We start from the raw sequence: 21,172 nt of genomic DNA, 5'->3' as shown, positions 1-21,172 counted from the left end.
CGAAGAAATTGGCTCCCGAAGAAAAGAAGCGTGCACCAGAGAGCATTCCGCGATGTTTTCTGTGCAACCGAGTGGGTCATCGCGCGGAACACTGTCGAACGATCTTTACGAGCCCTACGGCAGTAAAATGTCTTAAGTGTGGTCAGACTGGGCACAAAGCAGACGCATGTCGAAACGGAGCGAGTCAAACTCACCAGGTATCCTGCGTGCAAGCGGCACCGAAATCCGGTAATAATGCCGTCACAGATGGATTCGTAGAGTTGAAAAATGGGGAGAAAATTCCTATTGTGGGAGCTGTAATGTCAAAACGGCCAACCGGTGTTACGAAGGGAATGCCAACGCTGCCTGGAAAGGTTGCGGGGAAGAAGATTACGGTTCTATGAGATACCGGTAGCTCCACGGTTATCGTGCGGAGAAATTTGGTACGGGAAAGGGAGTTGACCGGCAAAACGAAACCGGTTTGCTTAATTGACCGTACAGTTCGGATGCTTCCCGAAGCAGAGATTGAGGTGGAAACCCCGTACTTCAGCGGGAAGGTTACTGCTTTATGCATGACGTCCCCCCTTTACGACCTTGTCATCGGAAACATCGACGGGGCGCGAGGACCGAATGATCCGGAATGCTTGGGAGAAGACCCTAAGATAGAACCCTCGCCAACCCAGCGACCGCAAGATACAGTGGAGGAGCAGCCCGTGACGGATCTCACTAGAGCCCAAGGTGAAGCCGCGGCGCAAGAGACAGTGAAGGAGAAGATGATCGTGTTGAATAAGTTCACGGGCCGAGCAACCGGACTTACGTCGGCACGACCTCAACCGACCGACAGTGTAAAGGTGACGGAGTCGGCCAGCCGGGCCAAATGTCGAGACATAAATAAGCTGGTAAATAAACAGACAGGACCCGTCGAATGTTATGACCAGTTAACGGTGTCGGAAGTGACAACGATGGCTGAGACGCCGCCTCAGATATCGTCGTTGGAAAGGGCCTGCCGAAAAAGAACGTGGAAACACAAGAAGAGATCGAGCGAGCACCGCAAGAAAGGGCGCAAGCGCCGCTCGAAATGCACAGGATAGGTGCTGAGGTGGAATCGAATTGTGTTTGGCAGTGCTGAGTGCCATATGTTGTGTTAATGTTGTGTTATCCTGTGTCACAAGTGTCGAAGTGTCTGTGCTGTGATGTGATGTATAGTGTTGTATAATTGTTGTAATGAGAGAACTTTGTCCGTTTGTATTGTTTGGAATGAGTGATGAAGTGTTGTAGTCGTGCACCTGTGGCTATATTTCATGTGTTGTGGAATTGAACTACAATGTAAGATTGTATTGAGCGATCTATTGCGAATGTGAAGTGTCATGAGCGACGGTTTGTGTTACAGTCTTACAGAGTGTGTGGTGACTGTTCGCGCTCATTTGTGTGGTTTTGAATATTATGGGATAATATTCTTAAAGTGGGGGGCAGTGTCACAGAACGAGCGCTAAAAACGGGCGCGCCGCCAAATTCTTGCGATAACGCGCCCAGAGAGACGCGGCGAGGTCAACGAAAAAAAAAAAAGAAAAGAGAAAACAAGCATCCAAGGCTCCTCGGGCGCGCGACGCCTCTCCTCTCGGAAGCGTGGCTTCGCCGATGAACCTCCTCACCCCACAGCGGCGGCCGGGCAAGCGCTAGAAATTTCCAGAAGGAAAGGGGCGTGTATGCCGAGTTGAGTCATCTGTCGGGGACGGCCCCCGTACAGTCTCGCGCCTCTCCCCAGCCTCCGCTGCGCATTGCGCCGACGAAATGAGAAGAACTTTCTGGAATGTCGTGCGGAAGGTATTTAATCGAGCAGCGGAGATGAGAGAAGAGGAGAAGACGGAAGTTGGCACCAGAGTGCGTAGGGATTCCGCCGTGTAGTCGGCGAATGTTTTGTCCGTAGGGACGAAGCAGGAGATGAAGAGGATTTCCACCTGAGGGGTGAAGGCTCGAGCTACCGGCAAGAGAGTGTGTTTACCGCTATCGAGCGAAGACACGTGGTGACAGCTGCGTGTGGGAAGCCGACGTGTTCGGGCGAAGAAGTTTGGAGCTTGGAGAGTGGCCAATTGAAGACGCGAGGTTTCCTGGGAGAGAAACTTCGAGGGCTGCGGAACGACAACAACGCTGGACTTTGAGTGAGTGATTCTCGGAAGAGTATCATCCAGACTTTGGTTCCAAGAACTTTGGACTGAATAGGTTTTCTATCTTTTTAGTCTTTAAGTGTCTTGGTTGTTCAATGCATGCGACTGCATTGTAGTGCGTATTGTTGTCTGTGTCCGTTGTTTCGAGTGTGGCTGATTGTACTGTGTAGTACGTTGTTTGATTGGTGACGTATTGTATGTAACTATTGTGGAGTGTGCATTCTTGTGTATTGGTTTCGATCTGCCTATTCTGAGAATATAATATTTGTTTTGTTTATCAACTTTCAGCTCTGACTTGTTCTTCGGGCCACAGCCGGCTTCCGCTGGCGCGCCAAAAAGGACCACTTCTAAATTGTCCACGCTTTCGTGGTGCGGTTCGGAGGGCCAATACTTCGGCCCTTGGAATTAGCCCGGCGATCGCCTCCCTAATTAACGGGACCAATGTGACAATTTCACATCGGCCTCGCAGCATGGTTTTCAAGCCTCTTTTCCGGGGGCGAAGTGAGAAAAATTCCAGTGAGTTTTGCTACATTAACTCCCTTTGAGGCCAAGTGTTTGTGGGACTTTTTCCAACAGACAGGCCGTCTTGCGCTGCTCGGATGTAGCGGTCAGTTGCGGTTCGTATCATTCCCGATTGCTGGGGGAACCGTTCGTATACAGTCAAACACGGTTATATCGAGCTTACATACAGTCGATCCCACATTTAATGGCCCCACTTAAAACGAACTTTCACTTAAAAGGACCAATCCGCGTGACCACCAAAAAATACATTGGTTCAATGGCACAAAATCGCACTTACAGCGAACATCTCCAAGCGCCGCTGATCGGTTACAGCGAACGGAGTCAGCGGTCTGCCGACGTCCCTAAGAGCCGATTTCGACCACCGATCAGGCATCGGCGAAGTGCCCATACATTATTATTGTTAAACGCCGACCCTGCCTTTGCGACCCTCTAGTTGCCACTCTGCCCAACCCGTGGAGGAAGGAAAGCTGTTTCCTTCCTCGATGCCCCGACTGCTTTTTGTTACGCACCCCTCCGTCCTGACCGCTTGGCTTGAGCGTAATCCGCGCGTTAGGTGCCGCGTTGCGAAGCGCTTGCTCATGGCTATTGACCACCTGGCAGCCAACTTGCCGCTTCGGGTGTCCCGGTATTCAGCTGAGCGTGGAGGTGGTGAATATTTTGTGGGCAGCGGCGACGGCTACATGCGCGCGAAACTGTTTTCGCGAGGCCGACTTCATTGACGACAGGCTCGATGCCAAGCCTGAAGCTTCTGAACTGCGGCGGCGATTTGTGGCAGCACGTCATCGACTTCGACCCGGGAGAGCGGGTGGGACATCTGTTGCAGTGGTTTAATTACGGCCGACGATGATGCCGACACTGCGAAACCGTGCACAGATTGGGGCATTGTGAATGAAGTATGTAGCGAGAGCGATTTGGAAGAATCCAATTGCGAGAACGATGAAACTTTGGAGCCAGTGCCTCATGCAGCTTATGCCACAGGCCTCAGCAAACGAGCACCCTGCCGTTTTAAATGAACTCAAGACCGCGCTTATCGCTTCTGCTCTTCGAAACATGTGTATCACAGACCTTTGGGGGAAAAAAAAGTTTGCATTTTCACTCGCAACTTTTTAAAAAGCTGTGTTTCATTTACTACGAACTTCGGGATGCAGCGAACGGATGCCGCGTCATGCTCAGGTTCTTTATTAGCGGGCTCGACTGTATATCGAATTTTCTGGTATACGAAACTCGCAACTTATCCCCTTGAAATTTCTTTGTAAAGGTATAGAAATTCGCACGTTTATATCAGTGTTTTTACCTGCCTTCGGATATATAGAACATCGCTCGAGCTGGAAGGTGTACATCAGCCTTTTCTTTTTGTTTTTTGTTGCTGTTTTGCAAGGTTTGATCAGCCAACCACGGCTCGCGCCTTTTGCTGCTGCCCTCGCAGGTAGCCACCGCCTCAGCAGCGCTTTGTTGCTCTCGAGCTGTCGCTACGTCTACATACCACCGCATGTCAAGCATTTCTCTTTTGCATGCATGGTGTGCAAAACCGCTGCGAACTCCTTGAATGGTCGACTTCTCGTGTAGGTATGACCAGTCTCAAGAAGCGCATGACCCCTGACTTAGCGATGAAGTTGAGGCGGGTTAGAAATGTTCGACCGCCGCGGACGATGTCAGGATACCACGGGGCATTCCGACTACAGTGAAACCTCGTTAAACCGTACCCGCGTAAACAGTAGTTTCGTTTTAAAAGTAGTGAAGTCAAATCCCCGACTCGGCAGCCATTGAACATAATGCATTTTGTATCCGCATAAGCCGTACCAGCTTATCGCGTATGTATCGGTTAATAAGTAGTTTTTCCAATTTTCGTTGCGCACTCACCGCGGCATGTCGTCCCCCACAGGGCGTCCCGACAGAACAAGCCCCAGAGATCAAAACACGCCTCGCTTGTTTGTGTTCATGATGATGGCGGCTGTGTTGATGAGCGCCATCTCTTGGATTTTTCTGCAACAAGAAGCACTCGGCTGGCTAGGCTTCTGGTGTTGTCCACGCGATGGCGCTTTGCACAAACACGCAAACACGGTGTGCGCTTGCTTTGCTTTCTTTGTTTTTTTGGCGCTGTGCATAGGTGTTTTCTGGTTGATCCGTGCCGTACAGCCCGCGTCGTTTTTCACGTGTTGTGTATGTGTGCTTGTGCTGCTTCATACTTGCGTCATGCCGAAGCTGGGACAAAAGCATCAAGTGCTGAAAATAGAGGAGAAATCGGACATAATTCGTGCTATTGAAAGTGGCACGAAAAAATCGGCGCTGGCACGCGAGAAGGACCTGCCGTTAACCACGGTGTGTGGAATTTGGAATTCCAGAGAGAAGTTGCTCGGCAGTGCTGCTGCAACTGCGAAAAGGTGCCGGCTACGCAGTTCAGCGTTTTCAGATGTAGAGGAGGTGCTGGTGAAGCGACTAAAAGCTGCACAGTCAAAAAATCTGCCTATCAGCGGACCGCTGCTCGTGGAGAGGGCCCTGGTTTATGCCTCGCAGCTCAACCATGACTACTTCGTGTGCAGCAATGGCTGGCTGGCCAGATTTAAGGCGAGGCACGGCATTACCACGAGGACTGTTTCGGGAGAAGGTGCTGCTGCTGACGTGGATGGCGCGGAGCAGTGGCAAAATGGTCAGCTGAAGAACATCTTGAGAGACTACGCACCTGATGACATCTTTAATATGGATGAATCGCCGCTATTCTTTAAGCTGCTACCAGACAAAACACTCGCGTTCACGTGCACCGGCGGCAAGCATGCAAAAGACAGAATATCAGTGGCGTTTTGCGTAAACATGACTGGAACCGACAAAACTCCGCTCCTCGTGATTGGAAAGTTGGCAAAGCCTAAATGTTTCAAAGGCGCCCGGTTGCCATCAGGGGTCATCTATCACAGCAACACCAAAGCATGGATGACAACAAAACTCTTTGAGGAGTACGTGCGCCTTATCATTTGATTGATATGTGGGGTTTAACGTCCCAAAACCACCATTTGATTATGAGAGACGCCGTAGTGGAGGGCTCCGGAAATTTCGACCACCTGGGGTTCTTTAACATGACCCAAATTTGAGCACACGGGTCTACAACATTTCCGCCTCCATCATAAATGCAGCCGCCGCAGCCGAGTACCTTAGCCACTAGACCACCGCGGCGGGGCCGTGCGCCTCATCAATCGTCGTTTTGCGGCTAAGAACAGAAGATTTATTATTTTAGACAACGCTTCGGCGCACGTCGCCCTGGACAACCTGACTGCTGTGAAGTTGGCGTTTTTGCCACCAAACACAACAGCGATTGGACCAAGGCATCATTAGAGCTGTAAAACAGCTCTACAAGAAAAATCTGCTGCGCAGATTTCTTCTCGCCATTGCATGTGGCAAATTATTTTCCATCGACCTGATTGGCGCGATTCACCTGCTCGAATACTCGTGGCGGCAGGTTGAAGCAATGACAGTTCAAAATTGCTTCAAGCATGCTGGCTTTAGTGTGTGTGCGGGCGACGCAGATGACGCCAGTGACACCATCGACCAGACTTCGGACATCGTAGACGAAGCTTGCAAAACTCTGCTAGCTGAAGTGCTGGAGCGGCAGGGCGTTACGGAAGGCATTTCCTTCCCTGACTTCAGAGACGCAGACAGCGATGTGCAGACATCTACGGACATGTCCGACGAAGCCATTGTTGCCTCGGTTGTCGAAGTGTCGCCAAATGATAGTGATCAGGACGACATGGAAAGCGACAACACGGGTGATCCAGGTCCGACAGTGGCCAAAGCTCCGCATTGCGTCAGCGTCATGCGGGTATTTGCCGAGAAGAGGGGGCTGGCGGAAAAGCTGGCTCACAGCATAAGTGAGTTTGAGGCTGCTGTCGTTGCTGCTAAGCCGCCGCATCGTCAAATGAAGATTACAGACTATGTCACACGAAGTTAATAACTGCACGTTTTTTGTTCTTTCATCACACTCCCTGAAGATTTCTTTTTTTGACAGGTAAGTGAGCGACCTGACGCTATTTCGGTTAAGCAGTATTACCGTTCAGTACGTACTTTTTCCGAGCTCCTGCCAACTACAGTATAACGAGGTTTCACTGTACCTTGTTAAAGAACAAGGCAGATATCAAGACAAAGGCGGCAGAGCAGCAAACGTCGAGAGCTTGTCATGTGCGCGCTTCTGCCCATGAGAATGTAGAAAAGGCACTCTGGTTTTTAGAAACGTGCGCGAAGAACATTCCCGTGGACGGGCCGATGCTGATCGCCAAGACCAAATGGTTTGTCGCTGTACTCAGTGAAACAACTTCGCTGACAACAGCGGGTGGCTTCACAGATATAAGCAGCGCTACAACATTGCTGGCAAAATCATTTATGGTGAAAGCCAAACTGTCCGCAGCCAGGACATCCAGCAGTGGATGAAACATTCCCGTGGATGGCCCGATGCTGATCGCCAAGACCAAATGGTTTGTCGCTGTACTCAGTGAAACAACTTCGCCGAGCACAGCAGGTGGCTTCACCGATATAAGCAGCGTTACAACATTGCTGGCAAAACTATTTCTGGCGTAAGCGTAAGCGTAACAGTAAGCAGCCAGGACATCCAGCGGTGGATGTTGAAGAAATGGCCGGAAATCTCCGCAAAGGTTTTTTTCTGCGGAGATTTTCAATGCCTGGCGAGACATGAAGACGGACGCAGTGGTCCACTGCTTCCGCAAGGCAGGCTTTGAGACGGCGGAGCTAGACGATGCGTAGTGATAAGATCAAGACTAGCGTCTTCAACATTTCAAAAACGAAGAAGCAGGCCAAGGTTAGAGATTTTTTTTCACGCAAATAAATCTGTTGCGGCGTTTGTGCAATTCTGTTGCGGCGTGCGTGCAGAATTAGTTGTGATTCTTCGATACACCTATTGTAGGTGATGATTCGCTACAGGCAAGTTGTCAGGGCCTCTATTTTTTTTATATATAGAATTTTTTATATATAGAACTAATTTGCGATCCCCTTCGAGTTTGATATATCAGTGTTCGACTGCAACACCAAATCATGGCGTTTTTTATATAATGTAGTCCATTCGAAGCAACCTTAAAATCATCACGAAATTAGCATCAACTGTAATCGTACCATCAAAATTCTACTGTAGTTGCATATAAGATGTGCTATGCTGCGTGACCACATTTTAACAGTATTGCGATTTTCTTGCTCATGAAAGCACAGTTTTCCCATGAATGTGGCAAGATGATGTCACATTCATGGGAACTATGCTTTCATGCCTTCATGGTTGGTTTTCTTTTGCATGCCAGTCAGTACCAACTGCCCCTTATCACACCTTTCCCCTTATCAATACAAATTGTGGCAAGTATAGAGGCCTTGTGTCAAATACAATGAAGCAGTTATCTTACATCCCAAGGCTCGTTCAGAAAAGAATTACAAGAGGTAACCGATCATGGTCTTATTCCTTTTTTTTTTTTCGGCACCGAGACTGAGCTTAGCACTGCGATGTTCAACACTCTCGGCAATCTGGGACTGAAACAATGCTCAGTGACAACGAGCGAGACAAGCTTGCCTTAGAACGGTTGAAGAAAAAAAAATAATAAACCTATTCAGTGTTACCTGGGGCAGAACACTTGACTGTTACCTAGGGCAGAATACTTAACTGCCTGACATACCTGACATCACTGTGCATGAAGCTGCTTCAGTAAGGGTTCCTGGACCCCAAAGGGTTTGTTTTCAAGAAGTTGTACAGACAGGAGAGGACACAAGGACAATTTCAAAGTGCCAAGTGAAGGTTCAGGAGCTGGGTAGATGCATGCAGTCCAAAGAGATATTTGAACTGCCTCCAAATTGAAATTGTGAAGTTAGCACATACTGGTTCGGCATGTCTCATTAAAGTGCCATGCTCTGCCTGTGCAATGAAGATGAAGCGAACTGACCTCGCAACATCTGGAAGCTGGAAGCGTAGGTGAGATTGAGTCCAATGTACATGATGGAAGTGCCGACCAGGTCGCACATGGCCGGAGGGAGGAAGATGAGTGGGTTGAAGTCTCGGCTGCCGCTCACACTGGGAGGCAGCTCAACTGCCTCGCCTGCCTTGGCCTTGCGGGTGTAGTAGAAGAAGACAACACGGAAGGCCAACAGGCACGACATTTCCCCCAAGAACATGCCGACCGCCTGCACAGGCACCACGAAATGAAATGCTTTGAAAAGAGTACAAAACAAAGCAGAGGAAAAAGATTTCACATCACCCAGCACTAAGAGCCACTTCTATTCCCTGTTATCATGCTGATGTCTACAAGCAAGCAACATATTTTTAGTCTGCAATGCACACGTAGATTCCGTTCGTATGTTTTAATATTTTTGTCAACCTTCCTACTTCTACTCATACAACAGATTGCACAAATTACACGTCACATCGAACAATTCTTGCAGTGTCAAGTACTACTTTGATGTATACAGGGCCATTCCTCGTATAAGTCACCTCCACCTTGCTGGACCCGCACCTGCGAGATGAAGGTCAAGCAGCGTTCAATCTGACATTTCACCTCTTCCCTGGGCAGGTAGCCTTACAAATCTTGGCAGATAAGATTGTGAGCGCCCAGTGCAAGCATTCCTCTTGCCCACTCGAAATTCTTGAACCTGGTAAAGGGCCCTTTAACGTGTTCACAGACAGAAGAAAAATTGATGCTGCATGGTTAGACCTAGTTAATACGAGGCAAAAAGACCCTCTGGCCTATTAGCACTCTGGCTCTTTGCTCCTTTGTTCTTTTCAGCGATGACAAAAAGAAAGATCCAGGAGTGTGCTTATTCGATGGGGAACATTTATCTCACCATGCTGGACTAGAACAGGAGATACTGTATTTTGTAGGTCCTGCGAAAAAAAAAAAAAAAACTGAATAGCTATGCTAAGCCTTTACTATTTGTACCATTATAAACTATATTTCCATTTGCGTTCCTGTTGCAGACACAGATCTGACTCGTATTTATTCGAAAGCTTGAATTTTGTCAAATTTTATTGTATCTATATTTATAATTTTGGGGACGTAAAAAAGTGTTTTGCCCACCTATTTTTGGTACCTCAGACCAGTTTTTTAGTGCCTATAAATCCAGCCTCTATTCATGACGTCAGCCCGCAAGGTTTCTAGTGAGAAGTGCACTATGGCGATGACAAAGTAATGTAATGTTTTAACAGTGCAACAGTCCCCACAACCCATCTGGGGCAGCGAGTTGAGTTTGTTCATCTAAAGTGTGCATTTCGATGGGAACAGAATTTACAGGCACGACAGAACCAACAACTTTTATGGTCCTGGACTTGATGCAATTTTTTCTGTTGCTTCAGAGTGAAAGTGCAGCCAGAGACATTTTGGAATGCCTCTCATCTAACTGTATGTGTTTCCTCCACTGATCAAGCCATCGGACACAAAGCACATGCTTTGTTTAAGAATGTTTCTTTCAAGTCCACTGACAGTAAGCCAGTAATGAATGGCGTACATACATAGAAAAGCAGCCCTGCCTAGGTCAGGTCGAAAATTCACACATGGCACCGCCAAACGAGTTGACTCAAAAAGTCCTAGTAGGCCAGGGCCACTGGCCCCGCTGAAACGCATACGGAATGTTGCCCGACATGTTATCTGCTTTCGTGCCATGTTTTTTTTTTTCCTTCAAAGTTTACAGCCCAAAACGTGAGTTTACGCGCATTGTCGAAGGCAACAGATCGGGATCTGTGACTGGAGAGGAGGTTGGTGTAGCAGACGAGCAATTTTTTTTCCCACGGGGTTTGCAAAACACTCTCTCCTTTTATTGTCCATTATGGTGACTTAATTGAGCACCATCGAATAAACATGCTCCTGGGTCTCGTTTCTTGTTTTTCTTTTTTGCATGGCTGAGAAGGGCACCACAGGTGGAGGAAATCACAAGATCTCTATTAGACCAGACGGCTCTTTTAGCCTCATGTTAACCAAGTCCAATCGAACAGGGTCAACTTCTGCTCTGTGTTTTGCTCTGTGAGCTGGCAAGAGAAATGCATGCACTGGGCGCTCATCTGCCAAGATTTGGTATGCGCCCGGCAAGAGGCGAGATGTCACACTGAACGCTGCTTGTCATTCATGTCACGGGCGCGCACTCCAACATTGTGGAGATGCCAGGGTGTGGCACTCCAGGGTGTGGCACTCCAGGCCGTGCCCCCCCCCTACAAAAAATGTTTTTCTCGTGCATACATAGCGCAAAATGACTGTTTCAATTACTTATCCTGCCCCTACTTTAGATCTAAAGATTGCCTACTCACGCCCACTTCCCCCCCCCCCCCCGAAAAAATTTCTGTACACAACAGTGGTCTTGCGTACGTGAAAGTGGTATGTGACACTACACAATTATTCGAGGTGCCATGTGTAATTTGTGCAATCTGGTGCTTGAATAGAAACTCAGTAGCATTGAAAATTTGGTTAGTTGGTGATAGTTCATGTTTGCTTGTGAAGCAAGGCACAAAAGGAACGATTATGACACCGCTGCGCTCGCAAATAGGTTATTTCGCAGAAAAACATAGTTAATATATCATATGATAGCGTACCACGTGTAGCGATCACGTTCGAGTTATAATAGCTTAAAACAACAGGTGCTTGACTAATGTATTCCATATAACTGAAACAAAAAAGAAAGGATTGCATGAGCCAAGCACGACATGTTGATAAGCCTACGTCGTGTGATCTTGCGGCTCCGAGCTGCTTTAATACCGAAGAGGGCCGTAAAGGAATTGGGCTTGCGAAGTCTACACAGGCTGAGAGGCAGAGGTTTCAAGCAAACTTGGTCACATAAAATTTTTGCAGTAGAAAGCTATTCAACAACTTCAAGCCTGTAACCGAAATTTGTCATATGACCTGCAAAGAGCCCTTCAAGAAGTAAATGACAAAACAAAAACCACATGAACATCTGTTTTTTCCCCTACACTCTATAACGTCCCCTAATGTCAATTCAGTTTAGCATTCGTACTCCATCGTCCTTCGACTGCATAAAATCACCTCCTGCTCCCTACACGTGCGAGCACACGCTGTGGAGATGCTGAGCATACGACGTGTCGCGGATGAATACATGTGTAAAGGCTAATCGGTCTTCCTATTGGCTTAAAGGGCCACTCACCAGGTTTGACAATTTTGAAATGACAAGTGCAATGAGTAGATAAGGCATTCATGATCACATCTGCCAAAATTTGCTATGCTATGCACCGTAGAAATGGGACAAATTTCAAGATGAACGCTGCTCCCTCTTCCTTTTGCGGGCGCTCGCCTAGAGAATGAGGGGATACCGTGCGCGTAAGAATGGCTCTACATACAAGGCAATGCAGTGGTGTTGGTCCTCTACGTAGACTACTATGCTCCGACGTTGCCAACAGTGGCACGCGACATGGCGAAAATTATTTAACACAACATGCGTAGTTTCTGTATTTGTTGCTTGAAGAGAGTAATAAATCTCTAGAAAATAATGAGATGCATTAAAAAATTTGAGCATTTTTTGTTTTCCCTGCCGTAAATTGCAACGAGATGCCAGGCTAATTTGCTTGCGTCTCACATGAGTTTGTGTCCCCGCGGTCAGCGCATCGAGCAGACGACAGCCGTGGAATGTTCCTACGCATTCAACAACTTATTGTGCTCATCTATTCTACAGCGTCCAAGCCAGCGTTTTCAAACCATCCCACAAAAACAGGCAGTAGACCTCAAAACAACGCTGGTCAAAAAAAAAAAAATTCTGCTCCCGAGCACGGGGGTTGGGCTTGTTCGGCCCAGTCATTTGCACGTGACCTCTTGGTCAGATGCCAGAGAGGAGAGATTTGGCTTGCAAAGACTACGTGGAGGAGCGGCAAGGGCTTTGAGCTCGCCTCCTCTCATCCTTGTTTCGCGCCGCTTCTAAAGAACAATTTTCTCAGCTCGTAACGAACAGATTAAAAAAAATTTTTGTGGCAAAATGTTCCTCATCGGCCACCCAAGAACTTTCATGGTCTTACTAAAATTTGGTATGGGGCCTGGTGAGTGGCCCTTTAAGAGGGCCTTATAGCCTTGAAAGTGCTGGGGGGAACTTCCAACATGGAGTATAGATTGCAGCCCATAGACTTCCGAAAGCCCAATTTGGCCCTGTAGCATGAATACCACTCTCCAACTTTACTAAAGAGTAGAATTTGAGATTAAATAATGTTCATAGAAGCACCAGTTTCGAAAAAAGAAATTTATAGGCACTTACAGAAATTTAGGTATCAAAAATAGGCACTTACAGTCACTACAAAACACTATAAAAGCCCTTCTTAATCTATAATTTATGCTCATTGATCAAAATGGTACGATAGTAACCCAATAAACAGAATAGGCATTTGCCTATAATCTGGTCCCCAGTGATCACGATGTAATTTACATAACCGGCAGTTACAGCTTTCACAGCACGTTAACATGCAGAAGAAATGCTGGTTTGTTTCACGCTTTTGTTTTTTTAGTGTTTTAAACAGTGCCAAAAGCCTAATCGGTAGTTAAAAATTTTTATGGTTCGTCAAATCCCAGGTGAGAATCTCTTTTGTTTCGCGCTTTTTATTGTGGCGTTACGAACAGTGTATGAGTACTAAAAGCAGATAACTCTTGCACAACTGGTAGTTGGAGCTCTCGAAGCGTGTTCACGTGCAGGTGAGCAGCTGTTTTGTCTCCCGACTTCTTTTGCTGCGTTTCGAACATTATCCACTTAATCTTCGTTTCACTTTCTTCGTAGCTGACAGCGAAGCACGGGGTGTCCGCGTTCAGCTGCACTTGCAAGGCCGGCGCAAGTTGAAATTGCAAAGAAGTTGCAGAGGTCGTACTTTGTGTAAACCATCCTCACCATTCTCAACAGACCAATCACAAGCTTGCGATCGGCCATCATCGAAACCTGACACGTCCGTAAAGGAGCTCGTTGGGGAACTCTTTTGAAGTAGGCATAAAAGGCATCCGTGCCGTGTGTTGACAAGCTACTGTGTGGGCAAAAAGTGGTGAATCTCTGCCTATGTGATTTTTTTCAGTATTTTCTTCTTGCTAGCATGTCCAGAACTCTATTGTGGGGTCTGAAGGTGGTAATCGCCACAGTGCTCTTGGAGTGAACGAACACAGCAGACACGGTCGGTACAAATGAAACAACACATTTATTTACTTACTTTTGATCAACGATATCATCAGTCGAATTATTATGCCATCAACTGTGATCCACAAGCTAAATATTCATGAAAATACACAACACTCAACGTAACATAAACGCAAGGCAACGTCGCCAACGCCTGACTCACCAAAGTGGTCCTCGGCAGACGGCCTGTGGTGCCGTGCACCGGGGACACACCGCAAGAGACAACCATTTGCGCCAAATGCCACCAAAGAAAGAGACCAGGTTAATTCTTGCACGCTGCCACCAAGGCTTCCCTGCCGCCATAGGTAACCACCAGCGCTACCGCTGTAACAACCAGGACGATGATAGCGGTGATCTATGCTCGCGAACAGAACGCCACCAACCACTCAATAGTTGTGCCCCCCAAATACGGCTTTTGTGCAAGACACGTGCGCCACGCGGCGCAAACAACTTCACAGGGAGTATCAGCACCCCCACAGTACGTAGCAATTTAATGAAATCAAATGCACAATTTTCAGCGAGATTTTACATACCTAAGCTGTAACGTGCTTGCTAAGTAAAAGTTTTGTTGTGTTTTACATGTCCAGCGTTGCCGCCGCTCTTTCTTGTACAGCCTAGATGGGAATGATTAAAAGATGACGTTTGGGTAGTACCCCTCTTTTGTGTGGCATTTTACATGCATCAGTACCGTCGTTTCCTACATTTTCCTTTCTAGTTTTTTTTATTCGGAGAGGAGGGGGGGCCTTTCCGCGCATGTCATTGCGGTAGCCATAACCGTCCACTACCGTTTCACAACAAGGCCACCAGAGCTGTGCAATGTGTCAACACAAACTAGCGCTGCAAGCCTATAGCTCGCCGCTAGTGAGATGGACAGTATGAGCAGCGTGGCCTAGTCGGTTAATACGGCATGCCGAGATGCGAATGATTGCTGGCTCGAATCCCTGTTGGGTGCCTTGGAATTATATTCATCAGACTTATTTTTCATTGTACCTTTTATATATACGTCCACACACAGACACACACACACATATAACACACATATCCGGGACATTATGGCCACGGAAAAAAATGGGCCGATAGTGTCCATATGATTGCTATTGAAATAAAAAGCTGGTGAAAAATAAAAGAAACATGCTAACCAAACAGAAAAACTCGCGTGCTTTGTTCACAATGATGCAATGAGAGAAAGGGTGGCAATTAAGTACTCGTAAATAGATGGCACAATCAGCATGCATAAAGGCAGGAAGGGTGCCATCTTTGTGGTTCAGCGTGGTTTTAGTAGTTTGGATTAGTAATGACGCAAGATAAAGTCATGAAGTTAGATTTCATTCATTAGCTAGCACATGCACACTGCCCTTGTAAATATTGTGTCCCTCTGAAACGGCACATTTGGCAAGAGCACAGGAAGACCCCTCCTTTCCACATCATGAGAGCATTCTTTCAGGTGTACTTGAAAATCGCCAGTCTTGTCAATATTCACGTGATTAGTCTGAACAGAGAATATTGTGAACAATACCAGAGAACTCGTCTTCTGGAAGTGAGTACGTCATGTTTGCAAGCGTGCTTTAAAAGTGTTCTTAAAAGTATTTTTGATTTAAGTTTTTTTTTCACTGGCCCATGTACATCAAAGGATGGTGTATTTTATCCAGATGCTAAATGTGTGCACCTACTTTTACATATTAATATTCATATCTCAATGTGATTCAAAATATGCCATTCTCTCCTGCATACTCAACTGCCTTGTAGCTTGTTTTTTTGGTTAAGTGACAACATTCATGACTGCTATTATTGGCTACTTTTGTGCGTATGGCTTCCCGTCAGAGGTGACGAGTTACACTATAGAGAATATCTTTATCAAGTAATACTAAATTGGAGGCTCAGCACTGTCATTCATGTGTCGATCTTCGTGCTGTTCAATCTCCCTAACTTTTTAGAGTAGTGGGAATTTTTAAAAAATGTCCATGCATACTACCAGACCAGCAAGAACATATAATGCTCTATGTACTCGCCATTTACACTATTGTGATTTAGTGTAGGGTATCAGGACTCTGAAATCATTAGCCACCTTCATCCCATTGCAAAAAAGAAAAAAAATTCATTTCAGGTATTCCATACAATGCACATATGTCTGCATTTTTGAGAGATTTTAATAATTGAAAATTTTCATGAATACTGTCTCTTAACAGTTCGATCTCAACTGATTAATAAACAGCCACAACATATGTAAAATCACTAAATCCATGTGCATGTTAAACAGAACGCACTGTTCACTGGCACAATCCCCAACACAGCTACAACATAGCCTACCCAACTTATCAAACAAATTTGTACAGATGACCGCTTACACATAAATAAAAAAAAAAAAACACCAGGCAGGTGCGGAACACTCGGAACAGTGACAGCAAAAGCTAGTGGAAGAGCAGTCTTTGTAAACTCTCTTGGGGCAATCAATACAGGTACATTTGAGATATATCCACTACACCATAAATTAGAATTTTAGTGAAGTAGGGATGCACCCAATACACCATTATCCATCCTTCTGTGGAAAAGCGAGGTACCTGCTAAACATCTGTAGCAAGTATCTATGTGCACATGTGCAGGTATGTGCTCTTGGTTGGTGTGGTGGCTGATTACTACAATTTGTGGCCAGACCATTTGTAATGAGTTAGAAGCATTAAACGATCCACTATTAGCACAATGCATTTGTGGGACACCTAGTTGTTATCTTACTCTTTTACCACGCTGCATGACAGACTAGTAAGATTCCTTGCCCAATGTTACACCTGCATAGGGTCTTGAAAAGGAGTTTGGAGCACCACTGTGACTCTGTGGTAGACCGCCACACAGAGAGCCTCTGTTCAAATCCAATTCGATCCTGGATATTTTCCTATTTCATTTTAGGAGCGAAGCTTCATACGGTTGAGCCATGTCAGCTGTCAGATGACAATGCCGCCGATGACAAAAAAAAAAAATCCGTTCCACACCGCACATTCTTTCTGTCATCATGACACAGCACTTGCAAGGTATCCACTATATGCCATGATGATGAAGCGCCCACTATGCCACTCATCATTCTGCTGATAAGTGAGGTATCCGCTACACATTTGTAAGGTATGTGTACTTTGAGCTGTGGCTGATGACAACGAAGACTAAGCATGTTCCAGACAACAGTCTTTTTCTGCCATGCATGAAAACGAACGTGAATGCGCTGTTGCCAGCGAAGCCGCAATGGCACAGTAAGTCATCAAGCCAATCCAGAAGTGGTGAGGGCTTGCGCAGCTGCAGAAGTGGTGAGGGCTTGCGCAGCTGCAGCATAACAGCAGCTGCGCTGATGAAGTATTGAGGACTCGTGAAGGTGCAGCGAGACAGGAGTGCCAGCAAGCAGATCCAGAAGTAGCGAGAGCACTGGAAGTGGCTATAAAACGCCTGAAGTGGTTGCTACCCGAGGTTGGCAGCACCAATGCACGGTGTAAGCGAGAGTTCTTCGACTAACGTTTCGAGCACAGCTGCAAGATTTGCGGCCACCTTTGGTTCAGCAATAATCTGACAAAGATTGCATGCAATTAAGAACGAACAGTCCCACGCCAATGCCACTGCCGTGTTGCCGCCAATGATCCCAGTGAGTACTTGGTTTGCTGTACTTGTAGAGATTTATTGGTGGCAGGCAAAGTCCCTGCAATGAGCATTATGAATGGCTACTGCTGCTCGCCCAAACCGGACCATTTTCCCACTTTGAACCCAGCAAAAGAACGATTGATAGCTCTGCGTTTGCTGTTCATGAGTATCAGGTATTTGATGCATGGCACCAGACAATAAAGGAATTAAAGATCAAGAGGGTCAGGTCTCCATAGAAGTGCAAAAAACAATTCAGCCGGAAATTTTAAAGGCTAAGCGTCTAAAGGTCGAGCCATATCCGCTGTCAATCGTGACACACCCCGACATTAACACTGATGACAAAGAACAAATGCATTCCAGACCATACATTCTCTTTCTGCCATCACAGTGCCTCATGTACTCTGCTTATCTGTTCATTTATATGTATTCTTACCCTTCAATAAACTTCAAACTTCAAACAGCGCAGCACATGCAAAGTACCCACTATATGTCATGACGAGTACGCTGATGACAATAAAGAAGCTCGTTCCAGACCACATATTCTCTTTCTGCATTTGCTGTTGGCGATAATAATGATGATAAAGATGATAATCGCAAAAAACTACTGGCTTGTGCAGCACACGACATCTCGATATGCTCCAAGATTCATTTCGCATACTGGCAACAACCAAAAAGTACCAGGATGTGCACTGACCTCGTCCTTGCCAACTTCCAGCTGCATCCGATACCACAAGGCAGTAATAATGAAGGCAAAACCAAATTCACAAGTGAACACAACAAACCGCTTACGAACAATAAACATTGTATATAACTGTACACCGCTTTGTCACTCACTCACATGCATGGGTGGTCTATGTCACGGGTGATTAAGGTTTATGTCACGGGTGATTAACGGTAACACTGAATGGTCCTAGTGCTTTGCCCACTCATCATGATTTACTTCAACTATACGCCATTGTTTTTATAGCGCTAGCAATTATATGGACACTCTCGGCTGCATTTTACTGCCGGCTTCGGCATCACTCAGCATATATGTATACGTATCTATATATATGAAAATGCAAGAAAGACACCGGAGCGCGGAATCGAACTTGGGTCCTCTCGATTGTGAAAACAAGGCTTTAGCCACTGAGCTACTGAGAAGCACATCCTTCACTATTCAAACCTCAAGCTATTTATATCTACCACTTACCGCTACTCACGGGCATTTCGAAGAAGTTATTGTGTTTTCATCATTACCAGCAAGATGGCACAATGAGCATGCGTCGCCACATTGCGTGGTGCTGAGCGCTCTAATCTCCCGCGCGTAGTTTGCCCCGCTTAGAGGAGGGAAGAGACGCTCCCTGGTGCGCCTTTATCTTGCGGTGGGGAGGATCATACGTCTTGGCTGGCCTCGGGCTTTACCTGGAACGATTCTGTTGTAGTTACCAAGTGCACAAAGGTCACTGCACTCATTGCAGTCTCCCTTTGCGAAAAGCGCGCACTTTTCAGACACAGCGAAGTAACAACTGAGACGCTTATTCGCGTGCATCTGTACCTGCGAGTGCGTTTCGTGCGTCATTTGTGCATGAGAAACGCAAGGCACGTTTCGGTCTGCTTTACTCTGCACGTGACCTTTCAATTCGTTGCTATCGTGATCACTGCTTGGCCTTTGTGGCAAAGTTGTGTCTTTTTGTTTCTTCCACCATTTTGCGCAATAGTAGTCAAGAAACCAGAGGCGACTGAAATCTACTGAACCGAAAACGGCTGCTGTTATAATATTGTAACCGAAAAGGCTATTGTTACAATATTGTAACATCATCTACAGTTATTCAACTTTAATTAAGATGTCGTTGAATGTTTCACTTTTTGTTGTGGTTACATCATCTTGAGGGCTTTTACGTTTCTGAATTTTACACTGCAAGTCCAAATTTTTTTAAACAAACTCCTTCTGTACTGCATATTGCTACAATTGTATAGTGGCAAACTAGTCAAACTGCAGATATTTCTGCTTTTATCAATTTATCCTCATAATAAATGGTTAGCTTTTTTGTTTGCTCGATCATTTTTTATCTTTGTCAGAAATGTATTGATTGTAGTGAAATAAGTAAAATTTCAAATATCAAAACTGCAGCATTATTATGAGGCATGCCAGAGTGGAGAGCTATCTATACCTGAGGTTCTTCTAAGTGTGCCCTGCAATCGCACAGTTCATCGGCCTTTTTACCTCCATCAGTGTACAGTGGCCATGGCAAGAGTTGAACTCTCATATTTCGGGTTAGCAGGCGAGCACCATAAGCACTATGCCACCGCAATGGCAAGCTGAGGTGTTTGTGTACAGAGAACAAGCCTGTCAAACAGAATTTCCATTAGTGTCTGTGACGTGTGGTTTCACTGACTACAAGTGGTTGTTCCTAGTGCCACAATGTCTTTGAAGGTTTTGCAGTGAAAGGGTCTAAAATCAACCTAAGTAATATGTCTATATTTTTCTCTCCTTCAAAGTGGCATGTAGGATATCACGCCCGCTAAAATAAAACTTCCAAAACCATTCGTGGCATCCATTTCACTTCTAACTTCACAGGTGAAGCCCATGAAAGACCAGCGGCTGTATGATGTGAGCACTGTTACATTTGACATGTGCTGGAAACTAGCAAGAAGGATTTGGAAAGGAACTGACTATGTTTAATACTTGACGCTGTTTGCGAACCTCTAAGCATTAATATTTCATGAATAGTATCTAATCTGTTACGTGCATGCAACATGTTGCAAGGAGCTGCAATTGCCCTATCATATGCTTTCCTCTCCCCCACTCTTTTTACAACTGTTTTGTATAACCTGTTCCCTTAAGCGCATAATTAGCAAGCCCTCCTACTAGCCAGTGGCTATGGGCCTAACCAGCGTAGTGCATTTTCATGTACTACTGAGAACTTGAAATAATGATTGATTGAATCGGAACTAATCAAAACCACTTTATGAAAGACTCGACGATGCCTGGCAGGTGGCCAGAATTTATAAGCATGGTTTATGGCCTAAATATCTCTCCTTTTACGAAGCTACAGACAAGAAAAACACGTGCTTTGTGAGGTTAGCTGACCTCATTGAGGGCTGACAGCCTGTGATCCTACAATAATGCCACACCTACGGGCAAACCTTATCTCGGCAGCTCCTATCAATGTACATAGATTATCTTGCTCAAATGTGCTAAACCAATTAAGTGTACTTTCCTTTTCTCCGAAAGAAGTATTTGAACAAAATTACTGATATGAGTCTAAAATGGTTTACAACCAGTGCCATAAAATGCACTACTTTTGTTTAAATAAACAAAAGAAATCAAGGTGATAGCCTTAGGTGTAGATTTTGCATTCTCTCGGGGGGGAAAACCAATGAGAGTGTGCGTGCGAGTGCGTGTGTGTGGCGATGAAGTTTAAGCCACGCAATTCATATTTTAATTTTCCTGTGCTGCCTTCTAGCATTTCGTAGAGCCTGACACTACAGGGAGAAGTGGTATTTCCAGAACAAAAGCTTCCGAGATAAAAGGGTGTACTGCTACTTTACCGCTAGGTAAAGGGCGCTCCTAACACCGCGCTTCGTCCCAGTGACACTAAAACCTGTGCTGATGTGGGGGGTGACCTGCTTGATCGTTGGCTGCGTGGCGATGACGTATTGCTGACACGGCATCATGTTTGTCAGAGCGAATTTGTCTGAAGGCATAAGTTTGAGATGCTAGGTTGAATTGCTCCAAGTAATGCTGAGAGTGGTCATGACCAGTCACCAGGCTTGTGTGAATATTCAATTGCTCAGAATTT

The 21,172-nt window shown here is 46.0% G+C and overlaps 1 protein-coding gene across 2 annotated transcripts in view; it reads right to left on the bottom strand.

Annotated features, from left to right (window-relative positions):
- The window catches only part of Tango9 (transport and golgi organization 9), a 60,081-nt gene that overhangs the window by 34,021 nt on the left and 4,888 nt on the right, over positions 1-21,172 (bottom strand). For both annotated transcript variants that reach the window (XM_075890879.1, XM_037420149.2), the window contains one exon: positions 8,585-8,822. In XM_075890879.1, coding sequence (XP_075746994.1) covers positions 8,585-8,813 — 229 coding nt within the window. In that variant the 5' untranslated portion in view covers positions 8,814-8,822. The remainder of the gene's footprint in view (positions 1-8,584; positions 8,823-21,172) is intronic.

Source organism: Rhipicephalus microplus, chromosome 3 (genome assembly GCF_043290135.1).
Source record: "Rhipicephalus microplus isolate Deutch F79 chromosome 3, USDA_Rmic, whole genome shotgun sequence".
In the NCBI taxonomy this organism is placed as follows: Eukaryota; Metazoa; Arthropoda; class Arachnida; order Ixodida; family Ixodidae; genus Rhipicephalus; species Rhipicephalus microplus.
This window is presented reverse-complemented; position numbering and strand designations above follow the sequence as displayed.